The sequence below is a fragment of the Molossus molossus genome, unplaced genomic scaffold (assembly GCF_014108415.1).
Source record: "Molossus molossus isolate mMolMol1 unplaced genomic scaffold, mMolMol1.p scaffold_m16_p_1, whole genome shotgun sequence".
NCBI lineage: Eukaryota > Metazoa > Chordata > Mammalia > Chiroptera > Molossidae > Molossus > Molossus molossus.
Window position 1 is genome coordinate 68,773,640 of NW_023425344.1, and position 27,331 is coordinate 68,800,970.

General features: G+C 36.9%; 1 protein-coding gene across 7 annotated transcripts in view; it reads right to left on the minus strand.

Moving 5' to 3' along the window:
* SNCA (synuclein alpha) overlaps positions 1–27,331 on the minus strand; it is a 111,111-nt gene that overhangs the window by 11,238 nt on the left and 72,542 nt on the right. For 4 of the 7 annotated variants that reach the window (XM_036255008.1, XM_036256594.1, XM_036255700.1 and 1 more), the window contains exon 6: positions 14,891–15,066. The exons of 2 other annotated variants lie outside the window; for them this stretch is intronic. In XM_036255008.1, the coding sequence (XP_036110901.1) occupies positions 14,927–15,066 (140 nt within the window). In that variant the 3' untranslated portion in view covers positions 14,891–14,926. Of the gene's footprint in view, positions 1–10,177; positions 10,315–14,890; positions 15,067–27,331 lie in introns of those variants that run through there. One more of the 7 variants, XM_036257988.1, reaches the window with a different exon arrangement.

Sequence of the window (27,331 nt, forward strand, 5' to 3'; positions counted from 1 at the left end):
AGATGGCTCACCTAAGAGTTCACAACACACAAACATTGACAACTATTTCTTCCCCTTACTTGGATATAGACCTAGTTACAAATACTATTACACAATGGGAAGTCTAGAAATAAACTATTTTCAGTTTCACATCTAAAGATTGATGCTCCTCCTCCATTAATAAGAAAACTATTATATATGTTCACTATTATATATGCTTATTATTTTAAGTTTGCATAGATAGGATTCTTGAAGATCAGCCCCTTGGGTAGTGACTGAATAAGACATTAAAGTGAAAGTGGGTCAACCTGAGAAAGACCTTCTCTTGTGCTGAGTTCAGAAACAGCCAGTCATTTCATCTTTGCAAATGCATTGATATGTGGAGGTAAGTCTTAAAACTAGAATCAGTGGGGAATGTAGGCTTTGACAAAGAAAGAAATAAGGATGCTGGAAAGAAGAAACCTGCTGTCAAAATCTTAGTGAGTCAGAGTCCAGGTGTTTGTATTCCATAATAGGTGAGAAATTGGTCTGAATATCTGACGGGGGGAGGGGGGAACATATTTCAAAACAAAGTACCAAAGGGTGACTAGGACCTATAGGGCTGTGAAGCAGAGCGTGAAGACAACAGCTTCAAGATCAATGGCTATAAAACCCAAGTGAAAATCTTAAAGATGTCTTCCTCATCTCAGAGAGTGAAGACTACGAGAAAGCCAGACCAGGGGCACAGTACAGTCAGGGCATGGGATGACCTGGGGTTCCAGGAGTCTTCTTACTACTGGGAAGAGATGCCAGTCAAGTGTGAAGGGCTTTCAAGATCTGGATCTCAGCCTTTAAGTTGGAATATCGTTGCTTAGCATCCATGACAGACAGGAGGCAGAAAAGATTGATGCCCCACAGACCACAGTAGTCAATTTCAGTAGCTATTGCAATTATTCTACCCTGAAAATACCTTCCTCTCTAAGCTTTGTCACACAAGTTGTGGTGGTTAATTTCCTTGGATTACTTAGAAAAAGTTTTCTCTGAAAACCTCTATCCATGTCTCAGCAGATCTGAGATAAAAGGGAATCTATTTACAAGATTATCAAGAAAGGCAATGGGCTGGGTATAGCCTGTGGTCATTCAAATGGAATGTTATTAAAATGCTTAATTTTTAATCTTATTCTGGCATAAAATAACAATAACAGCTAAGGCTTATTTAGTGCTTATTGGATACTGACCCAAAAGTTTTACATGCATTATTTGATCTTAAAAAAACAAAAACAAAAAAACAACCCTATCCAAGGAAGTTACTTGTACTATCTCTATGTTATCAGTGAATGAACAGCGGAAACCAGTCTGGCTCCAGAGCCAGCACTCTTAGCAATTATATAATATTATTGGTCAAGCTTCTGAAAAAAGCTTCTTACTAAAACATTAAGTTGAGCTACTTACACAGGTAAAATTAAGTTTCCAAAAGCTAATAATCCCAAAACACAAATTGAAAATATTTTTTGATTAAATATTTAGCTATCTCTACTATGTAGCAATTTGTCATTATTTTTATCAGAAAAATATGAGGCTAATATATATGCATATATACACATACATACATGAATGGTATATATTTTTTTTTACCACTTGGCTATTAAATCTGCAAACGCTAAACTGATTAACTTTTTGTTATAGGGCAGTGATTCTCAACCTGTGGGTCGCGATCCCTTTGGGGGTTGAACAACCCTTTCACAGGGGTCACCTAAGACATAACAGAAGCAAAATTACAGTTATGAAGTAGCAACGAAAATAATTTTATGATTGGGGGTCACCACAACATGAGGAACTGTATTAAAGGATCATGGCATTAGGAAGGTTGAAAATAGTTTATTATGAACTCAATGCATAACATTTTTCTGGTTTAGACCTTTTCATTCGATGTGTTCAAACAGAATAGAGATGATGAAATCATCAGAAATAAATTGTTCATTTTCCTCCTCTAAATATGTGGCAAAGAAAGAAGTTTTTAGAATGGTTTAAAATAGCATCACTTGAGTTTCTTCATTCCTTTTGATGAACCAATAAAACTTTTGCCTGGGTCTTCACACTGGAAATGATCATCTCTCCCAAGCCCCTGCACCAAGTTCCTTTTGAGGGTCACAATAAAACATAATGGTCCTTTAAGTCCATGGGGTGGATGTTATACTTAGTCATGATGTTTGTTTATTTTATATTTTATATTATATTTATAATATATAAAATATTATATACCCATCACAACAAATGAATACCCTTTGTCTAATTTTTGTGTTTTGTTTTTTTAATTAAGCACTGAATGTTTATGTTCATTTAATTATTTCTAAATTACACATTATTTCTGGATTACATTATTAAACTTTTAGTAAATCTATATGAAATTCTGTATTTAATTTTTTTCAACCATTCTCCCTTCTTTAATTTGATTCATTTATATCTAGCTTTGGCTTTTTATTGAGTGGGAACTCCTGATTTCTGTATCAGAGAGACAAAAAGAAAGAACACAGATTATTTAAGATGCTGCAACTGTGTCCATTGTTGCAAAAAGAAGGTGGGGTGAGTGGGTTCGTGTGTATGTTGAAAAACTATATATTGAGGATGATTCCTAACTCTGTCACTGGTGAGGAACTCAGACTGTGGTTACACAATCACTCTAAAGACTTTGTACCACAGTCCCCACCCTTCAGCAACTGTATACACTATTTGTGGTTTGGAAGCCCAGGAGAAAATACACTTCTAAGAGCATGGGACTTGGTGGCCAACTGACCTAGTGGCAGATGGTTTCTGTGAGATTTTGAGCAATTTAGATGCCCGAATTGGAAAACAGTAATAATAAAACCTTTATTAGATTGTTGTATTAAATGAGATGATATACATACGATAGCATATAATGACCAGTATACAGTTACAATACCAAAAATTTACTGAGCATGCACGAGGCCCTAGACTTAGTGTTTTATTTTTGTTATCTAACTATCCCAATAAATGCATATCATGCATAGTACACATTGTTATATTTTTACCTTATTACTAATTTTATTTTTATAAAGCATTTCTTGGAAAAGACTGGAACCAAAAAATGTTTAAGAATGGAAGCATTTACCTTATTTCATGGACTAGCTACATTTGACTCCCCAGTGAACCTTAGTATTTTGCTTTTCTCAAACTGGTACTTAGGTCTTCCTCTTTGTTCCCTTTCTCTCAGCTGAAAACTTTTAGTACTAAACAATAGACAGACCTTGCTAAATCCTGAGTACATCCGAGAGACAGAGATAAGAAGCAAGTGCTACAGAGCTAACAGTGTAAACGCTACAAATACAGTGTCTACTTGTTTGAGACCAAAGACTTATGAGCAAAAGTGGTGTGATATTGAGATTATACCAAGGAGGAGAAATACTCACAGCACCAATACTTGAGACTGAATGTACTTCTCTTGATATTTATAATGCTGGCAAAACAAAACAAAGCAAAACAAAAAAAACCACCTCTTATCTTTGAAGTAACTAACTTCTCATAATTAAAGCAAAACAAGATACATATTAAAAGCCACAACTTTTCTTCTGTAGACTCTTGGGATCAACCTCACAGAAGGGTCAGCACTGTGCTTGTGAAACCCCAGACTCTATATCAACCAATTATAATCTTACCTAGGAAACACAATGCTGTGGAAAATACAGAATATTAAGATCTTAAAAATAACAAGTGCAAATAGTGTAACATTAGTACTTATGACAATATATCATAATAATTGCTAGCAATGTGACTTGCTTCCAAAAATGTGCAATACGTTTGTGTTTAAAGGACTATAAAATTTGGGAGGTAACTACAGAATTAACATGGTTTTGTACTAAGAATTGACCTAATAATGATTATTTTTCTGATATTATTTATCAATAAGCTATGAAAAAGAGCTATGATAAAGAGCTATGAAATAGAAAACGTTGTTTCTCTACAGTCTCATTCAGAAAGAGATTCCATATATTTTCGTGTTATGTTGTTTCCAAATAGGCAATCTTATTGCTGATATCAACCTACTCAATTAATCAAAAGAAATGAATTAGCAGTATAAATCCAAATAACATACTTATGTATAATACATTATACCAGGAATTGTAGAATATACTATGCTGTACAAGGCATAGTCTCTTCACCTCAAGGAAACTCAAATTTGGATACATAAGAGATACATAAAAGCTGGTATAACACAAGGTAGTAAATATGATACAGGGCGTAAGGAAGGTAAACATAAACTGTCCAGAATGGGGATGTTTTTGCCTGAGGAAACATCGTGAGAACTGCGTCTGAATGTTTTCATGATGACGGGGAGAGGACACATTATGGGCTGAAACACAGTGGTAGGGCCGGGCTGTCTGGCTGGAGACTAGGGTGTGGAGATGGATGAAACCCTTGGTCTCCCAATACTGCTTGAATGTGAACAGGTAACACAGGACAAGGGGTGAAAAAATTTAGGTTTTGAGTTCGACTGATTAGGAAGATGGAGACTGTTATTATTAGCAATAAAGAAAAATAGGACAAAGTAGATTTAAGGGGCAAAGTCATTTTTTTTATGTTGAGCATGAGGTACCCCCATAAATATATGTTGAAATCATGAAAGAAGAGTTGAGACTTCAGAATTACAAAAATGTTTTGAAGTATTTACAAATACTCCAAGGGTATTTGAGGAGACATCCGAGTTCACACACCTAAGACAAAAAGAGGCAAGTGAAAGAACACAATATGGCATCACGCGGACAACGTTTTCAGTTAGGACACAAGGCGGGTAAAAGAGAAAAGCAAAGGCAAAGTAAGGGATGGAAGATAAAAGACAGAAAGCAGTTCTTCCAGAAGCTAGATGGAAAAGGCCTTTTATCCACCATCAATATTCTACTGGCTGTTTCAAGCACTGAAAAAAGAGAATGAGGGAAAGTGTGTTCACTTTCAGAACTAAGCATCCTACATATAGGGGATCCAGATGTGTTCAATGACTGTTTATGTTTGTGTTATGGTCCAGAAAAAGATGGAGGAAGAAGTCAGATTTCAGGGGATAAAGGAATGAAAGCAAGACGATTAAACGCTGTGATGGTGACAAAATTTTGAGAAGTTGGGAGAAAGTTATTAGGACAATTAATTGTGCAGGTGACAGAACTTCTGATGAGAAGGCTTTCGTTTTGAGGTTTTTGTTTGTTTTTCTTTCTTTTTACAGAAACGGAGAGACTTGTTAATGATATCACGACAAGCAGAGTTTCATGAGGCCAGGCAGAGAAGGGCTGGCGGATAGAGCAAGATCTCTATGAGGAGGAAGGGATGGAGCCACGAACACAGGTGATGTTTACTTAGGAGAGGCGGGACCTGTCAACATGCACATACATCTCTAGATGGAGACAAGGGAACAGAAAGGAGTCTGTGACAGCCTCTATTTTCTAAGTAAGATAGTAATGAGATTATAAGATGAAGGTTTTAGGAGTGGGAGAGGCAGGAGAGAAAATACTTATTTATTGAGAAATCTTGTAGGCAGCTACAAGAAACACAAATGTCAGAGATCGCATGTTTGCCTAAAGTCACAGAGATGATTAAGAGTCAAACTGGGTTCAAAATAATATCAGTGTTATGCTAAAGATAAGCTTTCATTGCTGTGGTAGGGTTGTGATTGTAAAGGAAGTAGAAAAGTTTTGTAATGGACACTCTGGAAAATAAACTATCAATTAGAAACAAATATAAAAAGTGCGGAGAAGCAATGAGTGCCAAGTGGCATCTGGGTGCCGTCGATTTTTAACTGAACCAACTAGCCCACTATCCTGACTTTTCTTTAGCAGACAAAGGATTTGGCCTAAGTTTTGGATCTTCCACATGGACTGAGTTCCCTGTGAACTGTTTCACAACAACAATGTAATAGTTTTCAAAAGGTAAAGAAGAAAAACCACCTCTGCCTCAGAGGCATCTACTGCCAGTCTTTCCTCCAGCGTGACTGTCCAGCCTCAGAGCTAGTCTGGGAACAAGGAATTTAGGTGGCCCAGCGGTGTCCCATTAAAAGCCAACTCAAAAGCATATATATATATGATACCATATTTGTATAGAAAACCACCTTCTATGCAATCAAATTCCTAAGTCAGAGGAATCTAAGACGAGGCTAAGCAAAACAGTCCAAGTGTGTATACAGGAGGGTGCAAAACAAACATTTATTCAGAATACTGCCATCGAATAGATTTATATCAAATTGATTTTAATATCAAAGATCAAATTTCATTTTTCATCTCATTTTTAAAATACATTACACACAGTCTCCTTTATTCATGATAATTTTATGTCCAAGTGACTTTTCCCTTGTTTCCGAACTTGGGATTTGAAGTCTAGGGACCTAGTCCATCTTCTCTAGCCCTCAGTGGTCCACGGCTGGCGTTCTGTTTGTTCGCGCTGTGGCTTTCCTATTCCATTTTCACATCTCAAACCATGATTTACTGTGGAGTACCCATGCAGCCCATCTCCATGGGAACCACGACGATTTTATGAGGAAGTTCATCGGAGCAGAAGAGCCAGCGCACACTTTCCTTTCCTAGCAAACTCAGCACGTTTAACCTGGGAGCAATGTCTGACTCCGTTGATTGTTCCCAGGCAAATGGAATATTTGAAAGCCACCAAATGTGCCAAACAAAGCAGAGCAAAGCAAAAGCCAGGTGGTAGAGTTGTGTTGGTGTTCTCATGGGCTGATGCCCAGAAGGTAACAGGTTGGCGTCGCTCTAGCACTGTTATGACAGCATAACAATGCCTGCCCAGGTTTGACAACCTAATCATTTAAAACCTATGTACTGTCATCATAGCAAAGGATTGAAAAGTATAACTATTGCTTCTTAAGAAATAAAAAAGAAATCTCGGTGTAAATAGATAAAAGCGGTTCCTGCCCATCATTCCCTTTCTCTGTGGGACAGGAGACTTGGGCATGTCAAAGGAATTCACCGAGTCCTTGGAGCAAGGGTGAAAACCACAATGATCAACTAAATAAATGTTTCCATCGAAAGAAAAATGTAACATGTTAATTTAGGAAAAGGGCAGCATGCTATAATACAGTAGTACTAGTTATGAGACTTAAAGCCACTTTCAATCTACTAATAAAATATTGTAATTTGTGCCCAGCTGGTGTGGCCCAGTGGTTGAGCATTGACCCATGCACCAGGAGGTCACTGGTTTGATTCCTGATCAGGGCACATGCCCAGGTTGTGGGCCTGATCACCACTGGGGGGCATGCAGGAGGCAGCCAGTCGATATTTCTCTCTCTCCTTCTTCCTTCCTCTCTCTCTCTAAAATCAATAAAGAAAAAAAAAATTAAAAAGAAAAAAAATTATTATAATTTGTTAGATTACCTACATTTCGTCTGCATAACTAAAAGATGAGACTTTCAAAACACATATGCCCACCGGTTATATACAGGTGCTATAAAACAAGTTTCAGTACTTAAATGTGAAAGCTTAGATCGTTAGTTTTATTTTCTCCATGCCCTCGCAGATGTATCAGATGACTTAGACATGGGGTAGTTTTAATCATATTCAGAACAGCAATCATTTCCACAAACTGCTTAAAGATAGACCTACATATCCATTAACCCTAAATCTCTAACTGACGTCCCAATCTCACTGTTAGCTGCTCAGCCTTGGGTGTTAAGCTCAGCTGTGTCCTCTGGTCCTCTCAAATGTCACAGCTATTTCTGGCAGGTAGACAACTGCTGTGGTTAGTGTGCACACACCACCGTGGAGCGCAAGGCACCTGAGAGAGAAGGCTGCCAAAATAAGGATATAGCTCAGAAAAAAGGATGAGGCGTTGAAAGCATTAACATCTATACATTTGACTACTTATGATCTTATTTATATGTTAGTCATTTAAAAATATATACAGTGTTTAGAAAATACAGTGTTGTTTTCTGGCTATAGTCAACGCTGAGGCCACTTAAAGCAGTGTCCTTGACTGGTATCACAAAGGACAATTTAGAGCGCAGTCTCTAAGGACCAAGGATGGTTTATATGCTCTATCTTGGGGAACCGCAAGGAGACAGAGTTTATTGTTTTCAGAAAACACTGCCATTATTCAAGTCAGAGAGAGCGAGCTGATGGAATATTTTTTAAAGATTTAGAAAGATCATGAGGGCAAGCTGGCTTTTAAAAAACAAAACAAAAACTTTTTATGCAGTTTTATACAGTTTCTGACTGACTGAATTTATCAAGTACGGAAACTTAGCTAAAGACTTCAGCTGCTTTTTTTTTTTTTTTGCAATGGGAGAAAACCGAATATTATTTGGATTATCAATTGTGAATTTAGGCTAATGGGTGGTTTTAATATTCATGAATATACAATATGATGGTTCAGCATTTTTTTTCAGTGTCTCCTACAGCAAGACCACTAATTAATGATCATTTTTACAAATGGAATGTATCCTTGCCTGATACTATTTTTTCCCTTTGCCAAGAGTAATACTACTTGTTTTGAATATGTTGTATTACTCCCCTTCACCTTGCTCTATGTCTATCTATGTTTTTTTTTTTATATATATTTTTTTTATCCTCACCTGAGGACATTTTTCCATTTTTTGTTCAGATAGAGTGGGAGGGGGAGAGAGAGAGAGAGAGAGAGAGAGAGAGAGAGAGAGAGAGAGAGAGAGAGAGAAACATCGACGTGAAAGGGACACATTGAGGGGCTGCCACCCACACAACCCAACCAGGGCTGGAGACCAACTGCAACCGGGGTATGTGCCCTTAGCGGGAACCGAACCCAGGTCTCTCTGGACCACAGGCTGATGTTCTAACCGCTGAGCCAAAACAGCCAGGGCAGTTTTGTTTTTTCATTCAGTTCTCTTTTTCTAATCATGGAATCCCTAAAAGCCTGATTTAGTATACTGAATCTTCCAACTGTGTTTTCATTTCTACAGATCCATTTGACATTAGACTGACTGTGAAGCATACACATCAATATGAAAGAAAAGGTTTTTAAATTAATTTGCCCAAATCGAAACGAGAGGTCAAACTTTGCAGAGTGTTTTGTGTTTTGAAAATCTTCCTGCTGTAATTATCTGAAGCCCTTGGCTAGATAATTATTAAGGGACTCTTGCAATTGTCCCTTTTCTCTACATAGATCACCACAGTAATTAAGAGAGGATCACTGGAGACAGGTTGCTGTTCTGCATCTTTAAGTAGTTTTAGTTCTTCATTGTCCAAAGAGAAAAAATGCATGAAGACCAAGGTTGCTTCTTAGCCAAATTTTCTGATATACAGGTATTCTAAAACAGGTCTCTGGAATGTGCTTCAATCTTATTTCTGCACACTTTTTTTTTATCCTCACCTGAGGACATTTTTTTTTTTCCATTTTTTGTACAGATAGAGTGGGAGGGAGAGAGAGAGAGAGAAACATCGACGTGAAGGGACACATCGAGTGGCTGCCACCCGCACGACCAACCAGGGCCGGGGACAAACTGCAACCGAAGTACGTGCCCTTAGCGGGAACCGAACCCGGGCCTCTCCAGACCGCAGGCCGACGCTCTAACCGCTGAGCCAAACTGGCCAGGGCATTTCTGCACACTTTTAAAAAGGAAGTCATTAAACACTTTGCACATATTTTATAACCTGTAATGTACTTATCTGATTTCAATTGAGCTAGTAAAGAAATATGAATTGGATGCTTGCAATAAAGGTGCCAAAGTCATATTTACACCATATCACACTCAAAGGTGTGAAAGCTTAGTGAGAAAAAAAGCAAACTGGTAACTGATTAGCCTGAGAGTGACACTTATCTACCTAGAGGTGCCTTCCTGGGTTAGTGTGGTGACCGGAGAACCAGGCTCCTGGCTACAGGAAAGTCAGCCAACGTATATCCTCTCCTAGACTACGGAGGATGTGTTATCACATTGTGTCATGTTAAAACAACATAAACAAAAGCAAGCAAACTGAGTGATAAGAACTGCTTCCGTTTTCTCACCAATTTTCTTGATTACCATGTTCTAAGTCCAGCTCACATGCGCACTGGAAGAGAAGGGATTGGAGAGGACCCTGAAAAGTCAGTCACAGGATGACCGCAAGTCTTCATTATCACTCTATCCTTAGATCCTAGAATGGTGCACACACCTAGTCAGTGCCTTGTAAATACTCATCGAATGACTGCCTGTCATTTGTGAGCTAATCTCTCTCCTATGTGACCCCTAAACACTCACTGCATGAATCTAGGAGCTAGTTCAGCATGAAGTGCCGTGTTTTGAGATCACTGGTGTAGGTGAATGTCCTCTATTGGGTTGTGAGTTCCAAACAGGAAGGGTGACACATCTGTCTTTATCTTCTACCGTTCTTTGCCTGGTACCTAGCATAATGCCAAGTTAAAAAAAAAGAATCCATTTATACTAGACACCAATGGAAAAAACAGAAAATCAAAAGTTACTAAAAAATTGACTCAACTGAACTGTTTTTAAATAGAAATTCCTCAGCGATTTATAGCAGAAATTGGGATTCAGAACCAAGTAGAGAGAGATACTGTTGCCCCAAAAGATATCATTTTGTTATATAACAGGTAAAAATATCTGATATTAACTTTTTATACGGCATTTTAAGTTTTGTTTATTGATCTGCCTTTTCTGTATAGCTAATTATAGAGCATTCAGCCCAATATGCGTGGGCATCACCTGAGGTACCACAAATGCAGATTCCCAGGCTTGGTCCCTTAACTACTTAATCAGAATCTTTGGGGGTGAACCAACAGGAATTTGAATTTTAAAAATAAGTTCATTAGGTGATTTGTAGAGATTAAAAGTGATTATTTTTTTTATCTGCTGTTGCAAAAATTTACCTATGCATTTGGCTGGTAAGACTCCTTTTTCCGATAAAACAAACGAACAAACAAAACTTCCCTCTGGAAAATGTACATAGGTAATCAGCTTTCCTGAGAGCACACATTCCAGAAGAACCCCGATCCCTGTGACTCTATCATCAAGGCAGTGACAGTGACCTCTGCCCCCGGCCTTTCTTTCCTTTTGAAAGAAGCTCCTAAAGCCCGTGACATCTGGTGATGTCCTGTGCCCAGTGTTATCTATGGGACTCACAGCAGCTAAGAAGTCTGGCAGAAAAGGAATACACAGAACTTAAAGTACTGAACAAAATGGAGCAGTGTTTCAGAATTACAAAAATATGAATATAAACCATAATTAAATTGAACGTGTCTTGACTATAAAATGAAACCACAGGCTAAATATGACAGCAATTTTTATTTTTTATTTTGGAAGATTTACTACTTTTTAGATATTCATTAGGGGCTTTGCCATAACCTTAGGAAGTAGGTACTAGGATGAGGTCAACTCTACAGACATAACTAATTCACCCCAATTCTCTCAGTTTGCAGGACGTGGAACAGGAAACTTGGCTCCAGGAGCTGTGCACTCAGCAGCCATGTGTGCCGGCCCGGTGCAGGCGTGTGTGTGTGTGTGTGTGGCCCATGGTGCTATTCATGGTGAAAATGTCGGCCTGTGTTCACTTTATGGTTGGAATGCCAGGTAAGTGAGAAAATATTTCTACTTTCTAAAACCATTAAAATGTTCCTGGAAATCATCAATAGTCTGTATCCCTGTGTATCTCAGCAGTGCATTTAAAGTGTAGCGGTTAGGTGGGAATTTTTATAACTGCATAATTCAAACACAACAACAAGAAATATTGAAGGAACACTTTTTCCTATTAACATGTATTCATAAGTCTCTAGTTACCTCTAGATTTGGCTCTAAATCTTGCCACATTTCCCAGAAACTAGTATCTTCTAACTGACATCCATTAAAGAGTTTTTTAAAAAGAAAAAAGACTGAATACAATGTAAGCGATTATTATAATACTGTTTCTTCTCTCATTTTCTCTCTCTCTAGAGCATACCACCTTCTCTAGTCAGTTAATAACAATCTCTCAGTATGTTTTGTTTGGTTACTATATATTATATATAAATATGTGTAAATACACACACACACACACACACACACACACACACACACACACACTAGACCAGAATGCTTTAACACTCTCTCACTCATGACAAAAATCATTAAAATCTTGGCAATAAAGAGGATTACTACATATTCTTGTTACTTTTAACAGGCTCACCCAGTGATTATTAAATTATCTAGCAGGAAATACTTTTTAAATTTTTTATTCATCTCAAGAACTATTTTCTAAGCCACACTCAATATAATGCCTCCTAAACAAGACATTCAACAAGAAGATTAGATGGATTTTTTAAAAAACACACATAGGGTGTTGCTGTTAATTATTTTTATAAATGATATGTCTCTTCATTTTCCTTTTTATTTGGAGTGTAGTACCTACTTTGGTGGTTTCAGAGAAAGCATGTGTCTGAACACAAGCATCTTTTCTGAAGAGTACAGGACAGTGCACCAAAATAGGAACAAAACAATGGTGACCCATCCAATAAGTGGCCTTGGAAGGACAAAAGTAATGAAGGAAGAATATATGCTCCCCTATGTTCATAGCAGCACTACTTACAATGGCTAACATCTGGAAACAGCCCAAGTGCCCATCAGTAGATGAATGGATAAAAAAGCTGTGATACATGTACACAATGGAGTACTATGCAGCTGTAAGGAAGAAAGATCTCTTACCCTTCAAGACAACATGGAAGGACCTGGAGAGTATTATGCCGAGCAAAAGAAGCCAGTGAGAGAAAGACAAGTATCACATGATCTCACTTATTTATGGAATATAATGAACACAATAAGCTGATGAACAAAACAGATCGAGACAAGGAAGCAGGGAACAGACTGACAAGCCTTAGAGAGAAGGGGGTTTGGGGGATGGGAAGAGATAAACCAAAGAACTAATATGCATATATGCACATCCAATGAACAGACAATAGTGTGGTAAAGGTGTGTGTATGTTGGGGAGGGGATCTGTAATACTTTCAACAATAAAGATAAATTTAAAACAACAATAATAAAGCAATGAAGGAGTCTGACCACTGAGGAAGCCCTGGGCAAGTGCTGCTCCATTTCCTTTTTCAGAAGCTTTTCATGTAGAGCATCTGTTTGCTCTCCTGCAGAGATGAGGTCAACTCCCCAGACAACCACTCCCGCTCTTCCTCTCCTCCCAGTCTACATGCAAACCCAAAGAGATTAATTTACACTTGTTCCAGGAAGAAACACAGACAATAGCATCCGATATTAGACTAGTCCTTTGTGAATAAACCTAAAGCTGATGGAGGGGGAGGGAGATATTCTGAGAGAGGAAAAAAAGCATTGGACTTGATTGTTTAAAGCCAAAAGAAATTGGTATATGTTGAAATGTATGGACAAAACTATGAAAATTTGTGCTCAATGTCTATTTTATTTGTGGATATGATCAGTTACCTTGAGAGGTTTACACAGTATGAAAATTATACCAAAATTTCTACTACATGCTCTGGTGATCTGAGGACCTTCAACAAATGGATGGTTGTGATGCTACAGGCAGACAGGTAAGGTACACATAGAATGATATATTTTTTTTTTAATGTGTAGTATGAATCATTTTATATAACAATAGTTATAAATGTACTTTTTGTTTTTCCAAAAACAAAATACAGTCAGATTTTAAATCTCTCTACTCTGGGATGGACATGACGATTTAAATTAAAAATATTTTGGGTTGTTTTTAGAAATCTATGAAAATGAATACTTTTGAGAACACTGAATTTGAGCCCATTTCAGTAAGTAAATTCCACATTAACTTTTGAGTGATTATTTTGGAAGCTATCAAGACCTACCAGTTACAATGTTTCTATTTATAGAATTTCTTTGAAAAAAGTAACTCTAAGTGTTTCATGGACACTTTCTAGCAACTTATTCTCATAGCATTCCAGGAAGATTAAACATATGCATGTATTACATCAAAAGTTGTTGAGGTGTTCCCCATTAGTGAGTTGCATTCATGCAATAAAGACTGCATTTAGCAATATTCCCCAACAAACCATGATATTCATAAACTCATAAATATTCACATTTATATTAAAATTTAAAATAAATGGTTTTATATTGTGAAAATAGATATAGACATATTTTGTGACCAAAATCATCACCACGGTTCTAGCTTTCTTATAACTTTTGGTTACTAATCATAAATAACACAAATAGGTCAATGTTAATAACCCTCATTATGTAAAACTCCATGCCTTCCCCCAAGCTTACACATAAATTCCAAACGTCTTCCTATGATGTATACCTGGAATAGCTTGTCTGCATGTACAATCTCTGCTTGCCCCCCACCCCGCCCCATTATATTGTTACTCTAGCCTCTTTCATGCCATCAAAAACGCCAGGGGCTCCCGTCCTCCGGGCCTTCACATGTGATCTTGTTCTGCCTTGGATGCTTCTGCTCTGCGTTCTAGTCACCATGTTCCCCAAATTCCCTCTCTCATCACAAGGTTGGCCCTTTCTCAACCTTCTGATCTCAATTTAAGTATGACCTTCCTATATAAACTTCCATATATTGGACAGTCTAACAGAATCTAAATGGATAATGGATTTTTATTCTCATTACATACTCTGTATGCATCTACTGTATGATGCATTGCTTGGAAGTAAAATAAGAGGCAGGTGGTCTGAGGAGAATGAAGTAGTGGTGTCGAGGTGTGAGAGGGAAAATAGTGCCTATTCTCCATCATGTCTCCATCATGGCTCTAGAATCTTTAGAATCTTAAGCAAGGAGGTTGGGGGAGGGAGAAAGAGAGAGACAGAATTGCAGCACCTGCCCAAGGTTTTTTTGGTTTTTAATCCTCACCTGAGGACATTTTTGCATTTATCTTCACATAGAGCAGGAGGGAGAGAGAGAGACACATCGACTGGTTGCCACACACATGACCCCAACCAGGGCCGGGGACAAACTGCAACCGAGGTACGTGCCCTTAGCGGGAACCGAATCCGGGACTCTGTGGTCCGCGGGCCAAAACTTTAACCACTGAGCCAAACAAGCCAGGGGCTGAAGGCACTGTTTTGACGGAGGTAATTGAAGTATGCAGGGCACAAGAAGGTCACTGGAAGGGGTGGCAGCGGCATGATTCCTCCCTTGGTAACTTGAGGGCAACAGATTTCTAAAAGAACATGGATGAAAATAAGCAGACTTGTTCTTGAGCACACATGAGATACCCCGATACCCGTGGAGATTCTAACGCATCACTGGGGAGATGGAGGGGAGGCTTAGGCCCTGCAGATGGAGTTCTGCAATGAGAGGGAAACATGTTTATCTTCAGGCTGGCAAGTGTGAAGATACTCAGGTTAAGTAATGACCCCTGGAATGGTAAGTCAGTGACTATCAGCAGTTACAGGTCTGTCTCTCTATTAAAACAGATAACAGCACACAGGAGTTATCAAAAGCCACAAATCCATCCCAGTGTCTTGTCATGCACCCTGGTAGTATTTTTCTCTTTCCTCATAGTGACTTAATGGACATTGGCAAGCAGTTAAACAGACAAAGAAGTGAGGATAAATGTTCCCCAAGTTTAAGGTGAGTCAACAGTCAGGCTTGGTATCATCAGGGAACTGAACCTAACTAGCTTTATTTTAGCACATCCATTAAATCTAGCTATAATTAGTCTCTAACTCCAATGACTCAATACATTTAAGTCTTTCCTTTGATTCAGCCATGAGAAATTGAAACTGAACTGACAATACTGATGGGCTCTGACTTGCCTGCAGGTGGCGCTGTCAGGACAACACATGCTTTCTGTACTGTTCTCCCTTTGGACATGGACGGACTTGTCAGGACCCATCTTGCCCCTCTCCTAGTCCTCTAAGAATTTTAGGATACATTTGAGAGGCAAGTGAATATGGTCAAGTTTGTGGCTAGTGATTAAATTTTTTCCAATATGAAACAAATTAACTATATAACAGAACATAGGAACAATGTTTTTTGTTGTTGTTTTTTAAATCTATCTGCCTACTTGAAACACCTGTTAATGAAGAAACTGTATATGTTCTTAACTGATAATACAGATTATTTTTAACTGAGATAAAACAGGCAGATTACTAGTTCAATCACTAGGGTCACCATTTAAAATAGATTTTAAACATTTACTTTTAATATGGAAACAAGTTCAAGCAAATCAGATTTTATATTTAAATCACATTTAACATGTTTTCAAAATAATAAATGTTTTAATTTTTTATTATGTTTTTAATGTTTTTTATTGATTTTTTATAGAACAAGAGGAAGGGAGAGGGAGAGAGAGATAGAAACACCGATGAGAGAGAGAAGCATCAACATCCATTAGCTGCCTCCTGCACGCCCTGGGGATCAAACCTGCAACCCAGGCATGTGCCCTGACTGGGTGCATGGGTCAACAACACACAACCACTGAGTCACACCAGCAGGGCAAAAAACAGTAAATGTTTTTAAACTTTAAAAATGTATTTGATATGTATGGGTATTCCTGTACATGATCAAGATTTTCATTTCTCCAAGGATTTTTATTTACCCACAGAATCAAAATATCAAGACATTGTAAGGTTTCCTCAAGTACTAATCTAACATCTAAGTTCTTATTAATTAAGTTGTAAAGGTGATACTAATGAGACTGAAAGGAAGAAGAATCCTCTATCGACAGCTCCATTTCCAGATTCCAAGAAAACTATTAAAACATTTACAGCACTGATCATGAATCAAACCAGTTTGCGAATTCACTGTTGTGGCCATATCGCACAGCAGTGGGGGATTTCGAGTAGGAAGGTTCACTCATCCATTTCATCATGTTAAAAATTATTCGGTGGAACTAAAAAATAATTTTTTATTTTGAAAATTAAAAAAACACAGATACACAAATAAAAGCTAAATTAATTCGGAAAATTCTGAATGCTTGTGTTCAATATAATCATCATGAAATGTACAAAGAAAATAATCTGAGCATATATTTGTCAACATTTTATTTTTATTACAGCAGTGCTACTAAGTAAGGCAAATATATGAGTTAACCTCCACAAAGTATACTCTATATGACCATAGGGTAAAATTTTTTATGATTATTAGCATGAGGAAAAAGGGTGAGCACTTACTTTTTATAATTTTAAATTATTAAATATATTAATAGCAACAGCCACTCTTATTTAACATAGTACTGGAAGTCTTAGCCACAGCAATTAGACATGAAGAAAAAATAAAGTGGATCCAAATTGGAAAGGAGGAAGTGAAACTGTCATTATTTGCAGATGACATGATGTTGTATATAGAAAACCCTAAAGATGCCATCAAAAATCTACTAGACGTAATATATGAATTTGGCAAAGTAGAAGAATACAAAATTAATCTCAAGAAATCGACAGCATTCTTATACACCAATGATGAAATTGCAGAAAGAAAAACTAAAGAGATCATCTTATTTACTATCACAGCAAAAAAATTAAGATAACTAGGAATAAACTTAACCAAAGAACTAAAGGACCTCTTCAGAGAAAACTACAGATCATTGAAAAAAGAAATAGAGAAAGATATAAAAAAGTGGAAGCATATACCTTGTTCATGGATTGGAAGAATTAACATCATTAAAATGTCCATACTTCCCAAAGCAATTTATAGATTCAATGCAATCCCCATCAAAATACCAATGATATACTTCACAGAACTAGAACAAACACTCCAAAAGTTTATATGAAACCAAAAAAAAGGCCCCAAATAGCCACAGCAATCTTGAAAAAGAAGAACAAAGTAGGAGGGATCAAATTACTAGATTTCAGGTTATACTACAAAGCCACTGTAATCAAAACAGCCTGGTAGTGTCACAAGAACAGGCAGATAGATCAATGGAACAAAATAGAGAACCCAGAAATTGACACAAGACAATATGCTCAATCAATATTTGACAAAGGTGGCAAGAGCATACAGTGGAATAAAGACAGCCTCTTCAATAAATGGTGTTGGGAAAAATGGACAGCTACATACAAAAAAAATGAAGCTAGAATACCAACTTACACCATACACGAGAATAAACTCAAATGGATAAAATACTTAAATGTGACCCATGAATCCATAAACATTCTAGAAAATGTAGGCAACAAAAATCTCAGACATCATACACAGCAGAATTTTTACTGATACAACACCTAAGGCAAGAGAAACAAAGGAAAAATAATGAACACATGGAACTACATCAAACTAAAAAGCTTCTGCACAGCAAAAGATACAATCATCAAAATGGAAAAGCAACCCATTCTATGGGAGAGTATAATTGCCAATGATATATCAGATAAGGGGTTAATTTCCAATATATATAGAGTGCTCTCATACAACTCAATAAAGGGAAGACAAAGAACCCAATTAAAAAATGGGCAGAGGAACTAAATAGACACCTCTCCAAACAGGACATACAAATAGCTAAGAAACATATGAAGAAATGCTCAATGTCACTAATCATCAGAGAGATGCAAATTAAAACAACAATGAGGTATCAACTCACACCTGTCAGAATGGCCACCATCAACAAATCATCAAACAACAAGTGTTGGCAAAAGTGTGGAGAAAAGGGGACTCTAGTACACTGCTGCTGGGAACGTAGACTGGTGCAGCCACTATGGACAACACTATGGTGTTACCTCAAAAAGTTAAAAATTGAACTGCCTTTCAACCCAGTTATTCCACTTCTAGGAATATACCCTAAGAAGCCTGAAACACCAATCAGAAAGAATATATGTTCCCTCTATGTTCATAGCAGCACTATTTACAATAGCTAAGATCTGGAAACAACCCAAGTGTCCATCAGTAGATGAGTAGATTAAAAAGCTGTGATACGTGTACACAATGGAATACTATGCAGCTGTAAGAAAGAAAGATCTCTTATTTTTTGAGACAACATGGAGGGACCTGGAGAATATCATGCTAAGTGAAACAAACCAAGCAGAGAAAGAAAAATATCACATGATCTCCCTTATTTGTGGAATATAATGAACTAAACAAACTGGTGAACAAAATTAACCCAGAGACATAGAGACATAGAGGTAGGGTACAGGCTGACAAGCCTCAGAGGAGGGAGGTTGGGGGCAGAAGAGAGAAACCACAGAATTTACATGCATGTATGCATGACCAATGAACATAGACAACAAAGCTGGGGGTGGGGCTTGGGGGAAGGGGAGGAGGGTGTCAATAGGGGAAAAATGAGAAGCATTTGTAACAAAAACAAATTAATAAAAAAATTAATTAATTAAAAACATATGGGGTTAGGATTAACAAATAAAGATGAACTAAAAAAATAAAAATAAAAACAGAAATATTACTTTACCAATAGTTTGACATCTTGAATGTAAATATGACCTCAAGCATACAATGGAAATTTGTCCTGAAAATAACAGCTTTAAAAGAGTTTAAGCTGGTCCTGGCCAGTTTGGCTCAGCAGTTAGAGCATCGGCTCACAGATGAGAAAGTCCTGAGTTCGGTTCCCGCTCAGGGCACGTAACTTGGTTGCAACCAGTCAATGTGTCTATCTCATGTTGATGTTTTTCCCCCTCTCCTTCCCACTTTACCTGAAGATAAGTGCAAAAATGTCCTCAGGTGAGGATAAAAAAAAAGAGTTAAAGCGAAATATCTTCCTAAATGCTTTGTGAGATTTAACAAAAAAGATAGTCCTTCTGGCCACCTGACACAAGGGTACAGAGAAGCAGCTAATATATCTACAGAGTTTGCCATATATTTCTTATATTTTGAAAATAGAATGGTAAATTTCTAAAGACTCTGCAAGATGGCTAAAATAAATATTTGGAGATAAATGTGGAATGTAGAGTTTGCTACCCTATTTTTAATTGAATATTTTCAAAGGCAAACTGAAACAAACTATATATTTTTTCAAGTACTCAACTCTAACGGCTTATTATAAGAAACCGAGATGTATAAGAATACCTTTTAAGAGGCCTAGGTGACATGCAATATAAAAATAAATATATTTACAAATGATGCATCATTTTAATTTGTTTTACGTGTAGTTGTCTGGAATTTTGAATACTGCCCCCCTTTTGACTGTTTTATCTTGACATTCAGCAAATGGGTAAGCAAAAACTTAAGAGGAATAATTGGAAAGATTTATCAAATAAATCAGTATCCGATAACCTGAACAATCAGTATATGATAGAAACCTCTTGCCTTATTTGGACTAATAAACTGTCTAATGTTCTAATAATTAATATAATGGTTTATTAAAATAATTGTGGCTGTCATCCTTAGAGGCTATTAGCAATTCAAAATAGTGAGTTACACTCAAAGGGTACTTTTGTATAGACCGGTGATTTTCAACTGATGTGCCCCAAGAATTTTTAAAACGTGCAATACCTGACTATTAAATCAGGGACCCTGACCTTTGCGCATAGATTGTCAAGTTAAAAAATGACAACAGCCAACATAATGATAGCCATCCCACATGAATGGATCAAAATTATACCTATTTTTTTTTTTGTCAGATTAGCAAAATATATATTCCTTGGTGTGCTGCAGAAGTTTAGTAATTAGTTTATCTGTGCCATGAGATGAAAAAGGTTGAAAATCACTAGTATAGACATGTCTTCTTTTTGCTGGTCATTTATTCTACAAATATCTTTTAGGCATCATTTACAAAGATGACCAAAAATATAAATGCTGTGTATATAATAAAGAGAGCCAAGTAGTCATTCAATAAATCCAGGTGCATAATACCAGAAAAATACTTTTATCTTGAGACTAAGTCACTCTGGACTGTAAAAATTTATCATCAGCCTTCTGTATCCACAGGTCTGCATCCACAGAATCAACCAATGGCAGATAAAAAATATTCAGAAAGACTGCAGGTCTAAACTCTGTGTTGACAATGCATTGGTTATCTTTTTAAAAAATATATATATATGTGAACAATCTCATCCCACAGTAATGTCAAGTAAATCATCCTAACTTCTATTACTTGCGTTATCAGTTGTTCAAGATGTGATCATGGCACAGACTCGGTGAAATAGTCTCTGTTATACATTACAAAACAATTTGACAATGTGTAGGTAGATCTATGCTGAGACCAGCTGAGTCTCTAAGAAAATAAAATTAAACAAGGGTAAGCTTCATAGATAATTCATTGCTACACTTATGTTAAAAAGGCAAAAAATCCAAATAACTAAAAGAAAAAAAAAAGTTAATATGAAAAAAGTATTGAGAAAAGAAAGTTATGTTGCCAACTTGTAATATGTAGTTATGACCTATGATGGTTACATCAGCATTGAACATTTACAGAATTTGTTCTTTTTGTCATTATTTCCTAAATAATAAAGTATAACAACTATTTACATAGCACCTACATTAAATATTTTAAGTCATCTAGAGATTATTTAAAGTATACAGCAAGCTGTGTGTAGGTTATATGTGCAAATACTATGACATTTTGTATAAGGGACTTGAGCATCTGTGGATTTTTGTACCTGCTAGGGTCCTGGAACCAGTCCCCCAGATACCGAGGGACAACTGTATTTCTCATGGAAACCATTTCAGTCTAGAGTCCTTAAATACATTTACACTGATGGTTTGGTTTATTGCTTCTTTTCACCCCTAGTCTCTTAAACACGAGTAAACACACTTGCAGCAATCTCTCTACACAGGATATTTCTGATGAAATGGAAAGATTAGAATATAGATGTTTATTTCAGAGATGCAGAAATGGTTTTTAAAAATTCTATGACTACAGAGAATGCATGCATAATGCAATATATCAGGAAAGAACAATGTTATCTTTAAGTGAAAAAGTATGTGTTTTGAGAGGTTGGAAGTTATTGTTCTGTACCACTTTTTAAGGTGTGCTTGACTCACAACTGACAGTTGGCTTGAAGTAGTCTTCAAAACAATGTCTGTTTCAATGCAGTGAATCCTGACATGGAATTTATTGGCACTGGCCATGGTACTTATAGTAAAATACGTTTATGAGAGAAAAGGAAGATTTGAAATTTAGGCATTAGAACAACTATCACAGCAAACCCCTAAACAGTTGAGTTTAAAATTGAATTGGTCAATTCTATTATCAAATATCATAAAACATGAAGTAAAAAGAAATTAGGTCATTTTAAAACTACAATAAAACATTTCATAAAACTGCTAATTTCCTAATATATGCACTGTTTTAGTGTCTTGGAAACTGTAAACTCTGCCAGTGAGTGTGGCTAGCAGATGATGAGCAGGTGGCCTGTGTGATATTATCAATTTCACAGTAAGAAATCAATGACTATTTTTTTTTAACTTTATTAACTGCTTGGGAAGGGTGTGTGTGTGTGTGTGTGTGTGTGTGTGTGTGTGTGTGTGATGAGGAGCTAGAGGAGATTAACTTGTAAGCCATTATCTGATGCAAAAACAGACATTTACTAAGCCATCTATGAGAAATTGGCTTGATAATAGCTAAGCATTCATATAAATCTTCAGGGACCTGGATTCTCTCGAGTGTGACAGAAAATTCATCTTAACTGCCAGCTCTCCCATTTAAAAAGATCTCATTTGGCAAATAGCCGTGATGTCTAGAGTTCTATGCAGTGGCAGGTTTGCTTTCAATCTGATTAACATTATCTGAGAACTATAAAATGACCTTCAATTAAAACAGCTATTAAACTTTGTCTATGTGAGTCTCACTGTGGAAGATGGTCTTTGGCTATACTTTAAGAATGATCTTGAAAACATTCGAAGAGGATGATGAAAGAGATGTCTGGGAAGCCATAAAAAATAACTAATGTTCAATGCTGTTCTGTGCTCTACTAGTAACACTATATGATAGGACAAAATATTATCCCAGAAAAAGAATGCCACCTAGCCACCAGAATCCAAGTGGATTCGGCATAAGTGGACAATGCACAAAGCAGAATTGTGGTGAAGAACAGTGATGCTCCAGTGCACCATCCAAGGTCCTCACTCAGTTCCTGTCCATCATCTCCTCTGACACTAGTCTAGAACATAGTACGTGAACGCCCGTTACAGAATTTGTAGGTGTACATTACACATTTCTCTCATTGTGCTGGTGGACTCACAACCCAGAGGGCAGAGACTCCACCAGGCTGTATCAGCATCTCTGCCTACAAGTCAACACAGTGAATTTGGGAGTAATTTACATTAGGAATGGCTCCCCACTTAAGGTCCCTGAGATTAAGTAATGCAGAATTCACTAGACTCTACATATTCTCATACAACAAGAAAATCTCATCAGTAATCCTTCTTTTGAGGAATCCATTTAGAAAAAAAAAAACCTTATAGAAAAGAAATAGGTCATTTACTTAAGCATTCTTTTCATGAGAAGAGAATGACAAAGGTTATATCCACACAGAGGAAACAATTTAAATTACAGTCACATTTATTTATGTGGCCAGGCCTGTGACCAAAATCATTTTTTTTTTTAAAAACGCTTTTGTTTGTGACACAGACCCTTTCTTCTATTAACAGGACATTTCTATACATGTATAATATCACTTTATTTATAATTCCACACATTTCCCATTTAATTTACCTTTGTAGCCCTATTTGTTTGTTAATGTCCTGGGATAGTTATATTTACTGTCCTAAATAAAACACGTAAATAATAATCTACATGCATTAGGCAGAAAATATTTAAGAGATTTTATGCAAAGGAAGATAGCGGTTTGCCAAGAACTGTAAACTCTTTAAACTTGACTTTGATCTGTGTCCTCTTCAGGAGAGGGTTAAGGAAGGGGCTGCTTGTAGTGAAGAGGGGCAAATGAATGGGTCACTAGGTTGTTTGGGGGTTCTTCCTCCTCACGGCACTTTACCTAGAATTTTTGCCTTTCCTCCTCAAGCCATAATAATTGACAGACACCGTGAACATGGGTGGGCACAACCAGTAACTCTCCTAAGGTCCAGTCGGTATGAGTTGTATGAATAGAAGACGAGAGTGCTGTCTGTACAGCATGGTCCCAGTGGCCAGGAATGACAGTGGGAAATAGACTAGATGTGTGTCTAGAAATGATCCGCAGCAAAATGACAAGTTTTAGAGGCATTCCTAAAATGACATCCACAATCTAGGAACCAGGTCAAGAAAGCCTGGAATTACTTATCTGCTATATTTACAATGTGCTCATTCATCAGAGAGCCTTTCCAAGAAAACTGATGACAGTGGATAAAAAGTAAGTTTTATTCATTCTCAACCCCAAAGTATATAAAACTTGGCGTGAGATATTCTCCAGCTAAAAAGCAGCTGTGTAGTCTAACATCAGCTTTAATTTCTCAAATATCTCTTTTTTGCTACAATAAAGTGACAAAGCCAACTCTATTTCATGAACGTTTGTTATTTTTCTTTTTCAGTTAGATAAATAGGCCCATATATCCTAGGCACTCCAGGAAATCCCAAAGCTCAGAAAATCTCTAGTGAGAAGGGAAGGACTCAACCCTCACACAATCTGACGCGTGCAACTGTGCTGCAACACCGCCCGGACACCATGAACAGTGTCATCAGACGAGCTCGGAGTTGTGCAGTGAGCTGGCTCTCGACGTTCACATCCTAAATCTGAAATATCTATTCTCAATAAAGGTAGTAACTTTTTGCTTTGCAAAGAAAGTCCTCAAGTGTCATTTTTTAAATGAATTAACCCTTGGTCTTTCCTCAGACCCTTTCTTCTTAGTATACTCAATAATATTTCAAGAATAAGCCGACATAACAATGCAAACTTTAAGTATGATGCCATATATGTTGTAGGAACTAAACAAATATGTGTTCAATAAATAAATAAGTAAAATTTGAATGGGAAACTATATTGTTGATTTTAAAATGGGTTTGAAGTTCATCTCTAAGTTAGCTGCATTATGGAGGGTTAGCACACTGATATATTTTTGCCCCTAAATTTTCCATTATTCATGAAGGGCAGGTGGTGTTGGAGAGTGGCATAGTTGGTAGATATATTACCTATAACTTCTAATATACCCAGATAACATGAGTTATTGTAATGTAACTTTTAAAGTATAAGTGCTACAATATTTAAAGCTGTAACACTTTTGATCAGTCTTTTAAGAAAATTCCAAATAATACAGCATGGGGCAACTTACAGTTGTGAGTATGCGAAACATGGTTTATTCTTATATTATAATTTATTGATTATTATAATATTTTTCATGTCTACAACTGTAAATTTACTTTTGCCACACCCTGTTTTGCTTTCCATAGAAAAAGCCTATTAATGTACAACCTAATGAAATTTAATATGATATAAATCATATGCACTACTCTTGCAAGAAACCTGGAGGAGTGGTTATAATTATAAATATCAGCACACCCAAACAAATGAATACTTCTTTCAATAAAGCTTATAGGTACCAAAAGACATTCAATCCTAAAAATCCCACTATGAAAAATCAAATAGAAAATGATAAAAGGACCAAAGCTATGGCTACTAGTGTACTGCTGACTAACTACAAACTAATTTATTTTCACAGCTAGGATGGAACCAGTGTGTCATCTCTTTTGACCTTTGCTGAAGATTGTTTATACACACCTTACTATACAGAGCCATTTTAAACAAGATCATAACCTTTAGGAAAAAGGGAATGGAAATATATGAAAATTCTCACTTATCTTTAATTTCAATGGACATTATTTCATTGATATTCGATTTCTGTATAAATTCATGCAGAATATGAACATTTCTCATAGCTTAGTTTACTGACAATCAAATTGCACAAATCCGTTTTGGGCTATGTGGTATCCAGAGACATTGTACTGTTAGTTGGTATCATTAAGTAACATTTTGAAATGATGAGTTTAAGTGTACTAGCTGAAGGTTTGATTGGACATTGATAAATCATATAGCTGATCTCTAAATAGATGGAATTAATCTTTCAATAGGTTTTATTCTTAGGCTATCTGATTCAAGATGTGGAACCCATTTTTTTAAGTTTGCACACTATATTTCATATTGGAAACTTAAGCTGTAATTTATCATTAAAAGATGATTTGAAATGCAATGCTACCCATGACTGCCCTTTTACATGTGGGTTCCTTATAGATCCTTTTTTTCAGGGATAAGAATTATGTGGAAACCAGCTGCTACAATTGCCCTAATTTTTAAGCCCAAAATTTCTCATTTCCATTTTGGTAAAAGAGGCCAAAAATCACGAGTAGCTTTTTGAGCTCTCTTTCCCCTACACCAGTTCCTCATGTCTTCTTTTATTCTTCCGTTACTATCTTTATTCATTCTGTAACCAGTTCTTTCTAGCTCCTTCTATAAGCCTCTATTTTATAAGTATACATCCATATGTCAGAATGTATTAAACATGGATATAAAGTCAGTAATCTTCCATTTATAATAAATAACTCACCACCGAATCTGTAATTGTTATGCTTGACAGTTATTTAACCCTTAGCAAGTATACTATGCTAAACACTTTAAATCTTATGAAGTAGGGGTAATTTTTATTCTCATTTCAAACAAAAAGAAATTGAGGCATACTTGCCCGATGTCTCATAGAAGGCAAATGATCTGTCTGGCAGCAAAGGTAAGCTTTCAAACCCTATACTATAAGGCTTCCTGTGTTATTGCTATAAGCCGTTCCTTCATTACGTAGGCTTTACATCTGGGATCTTCAGCTTCAAATTTACTTATCATGGCTCTAGGTTTCCATTTTCATTGCAAGTCAATTTCTAGAGAATTAGTCTGTAAAAGAAAATAAAGCTAGGCTGCATGTGCTAATAAGAGGTTTGGACTTGATTCTGCATGGGGTGGGCAATCACTGGAGGGCTGCGACGGGGGCTGGGCAGAACTGAAGAGCTTCAGCTGGAGACTAGGGGAGAGATAAGGATGCCCTGAACTACATTAATGTTGATAAAATGGGAGGAGGGACAGAACTGGAAAATATTTGGAGAGTAAAATTTGTAGGCCCTTGTGATTGATTGGAGGGAAGGACAGGGTGACGGAAGCTGTTGGCTGCTATATCTCAAACACTTTTTAGGACTGTAACTGTCATGCCCTGGAGAGGTGGTTTGCTTCTGGCCCCGCTCTCTGTCCCACTCTCAGTCAGAGCTCAGCCGTCTCTGTGGCTGCTTTCCCAAGAATAGGACTCCCATTTCCCACTCACCCAACGTGTCTGGATTATAGAAACAGGAGAGAAAACGATGAGGTCCGAGGCTGTGGGCTGTGACCGAATAGCTGGGCTGCCTGTCTGCCTGTGTACTGGTGTATATCTCAGTTACTGACAAACTTGTTTCAAATAATGTTCTTTACAACAAAAATCTGGTCAAAAATAGGATTTAAATGGTTCCTTATGTTTCCAAGTAAAACTCTTCTTTGCACCATAGATGCTGACCCAATTTAGATGACTAATTAATGTGGCTATGCCTCTACAACGTAAGGGGGTCCAAAACTCAGTCACACACACACACACACACACAC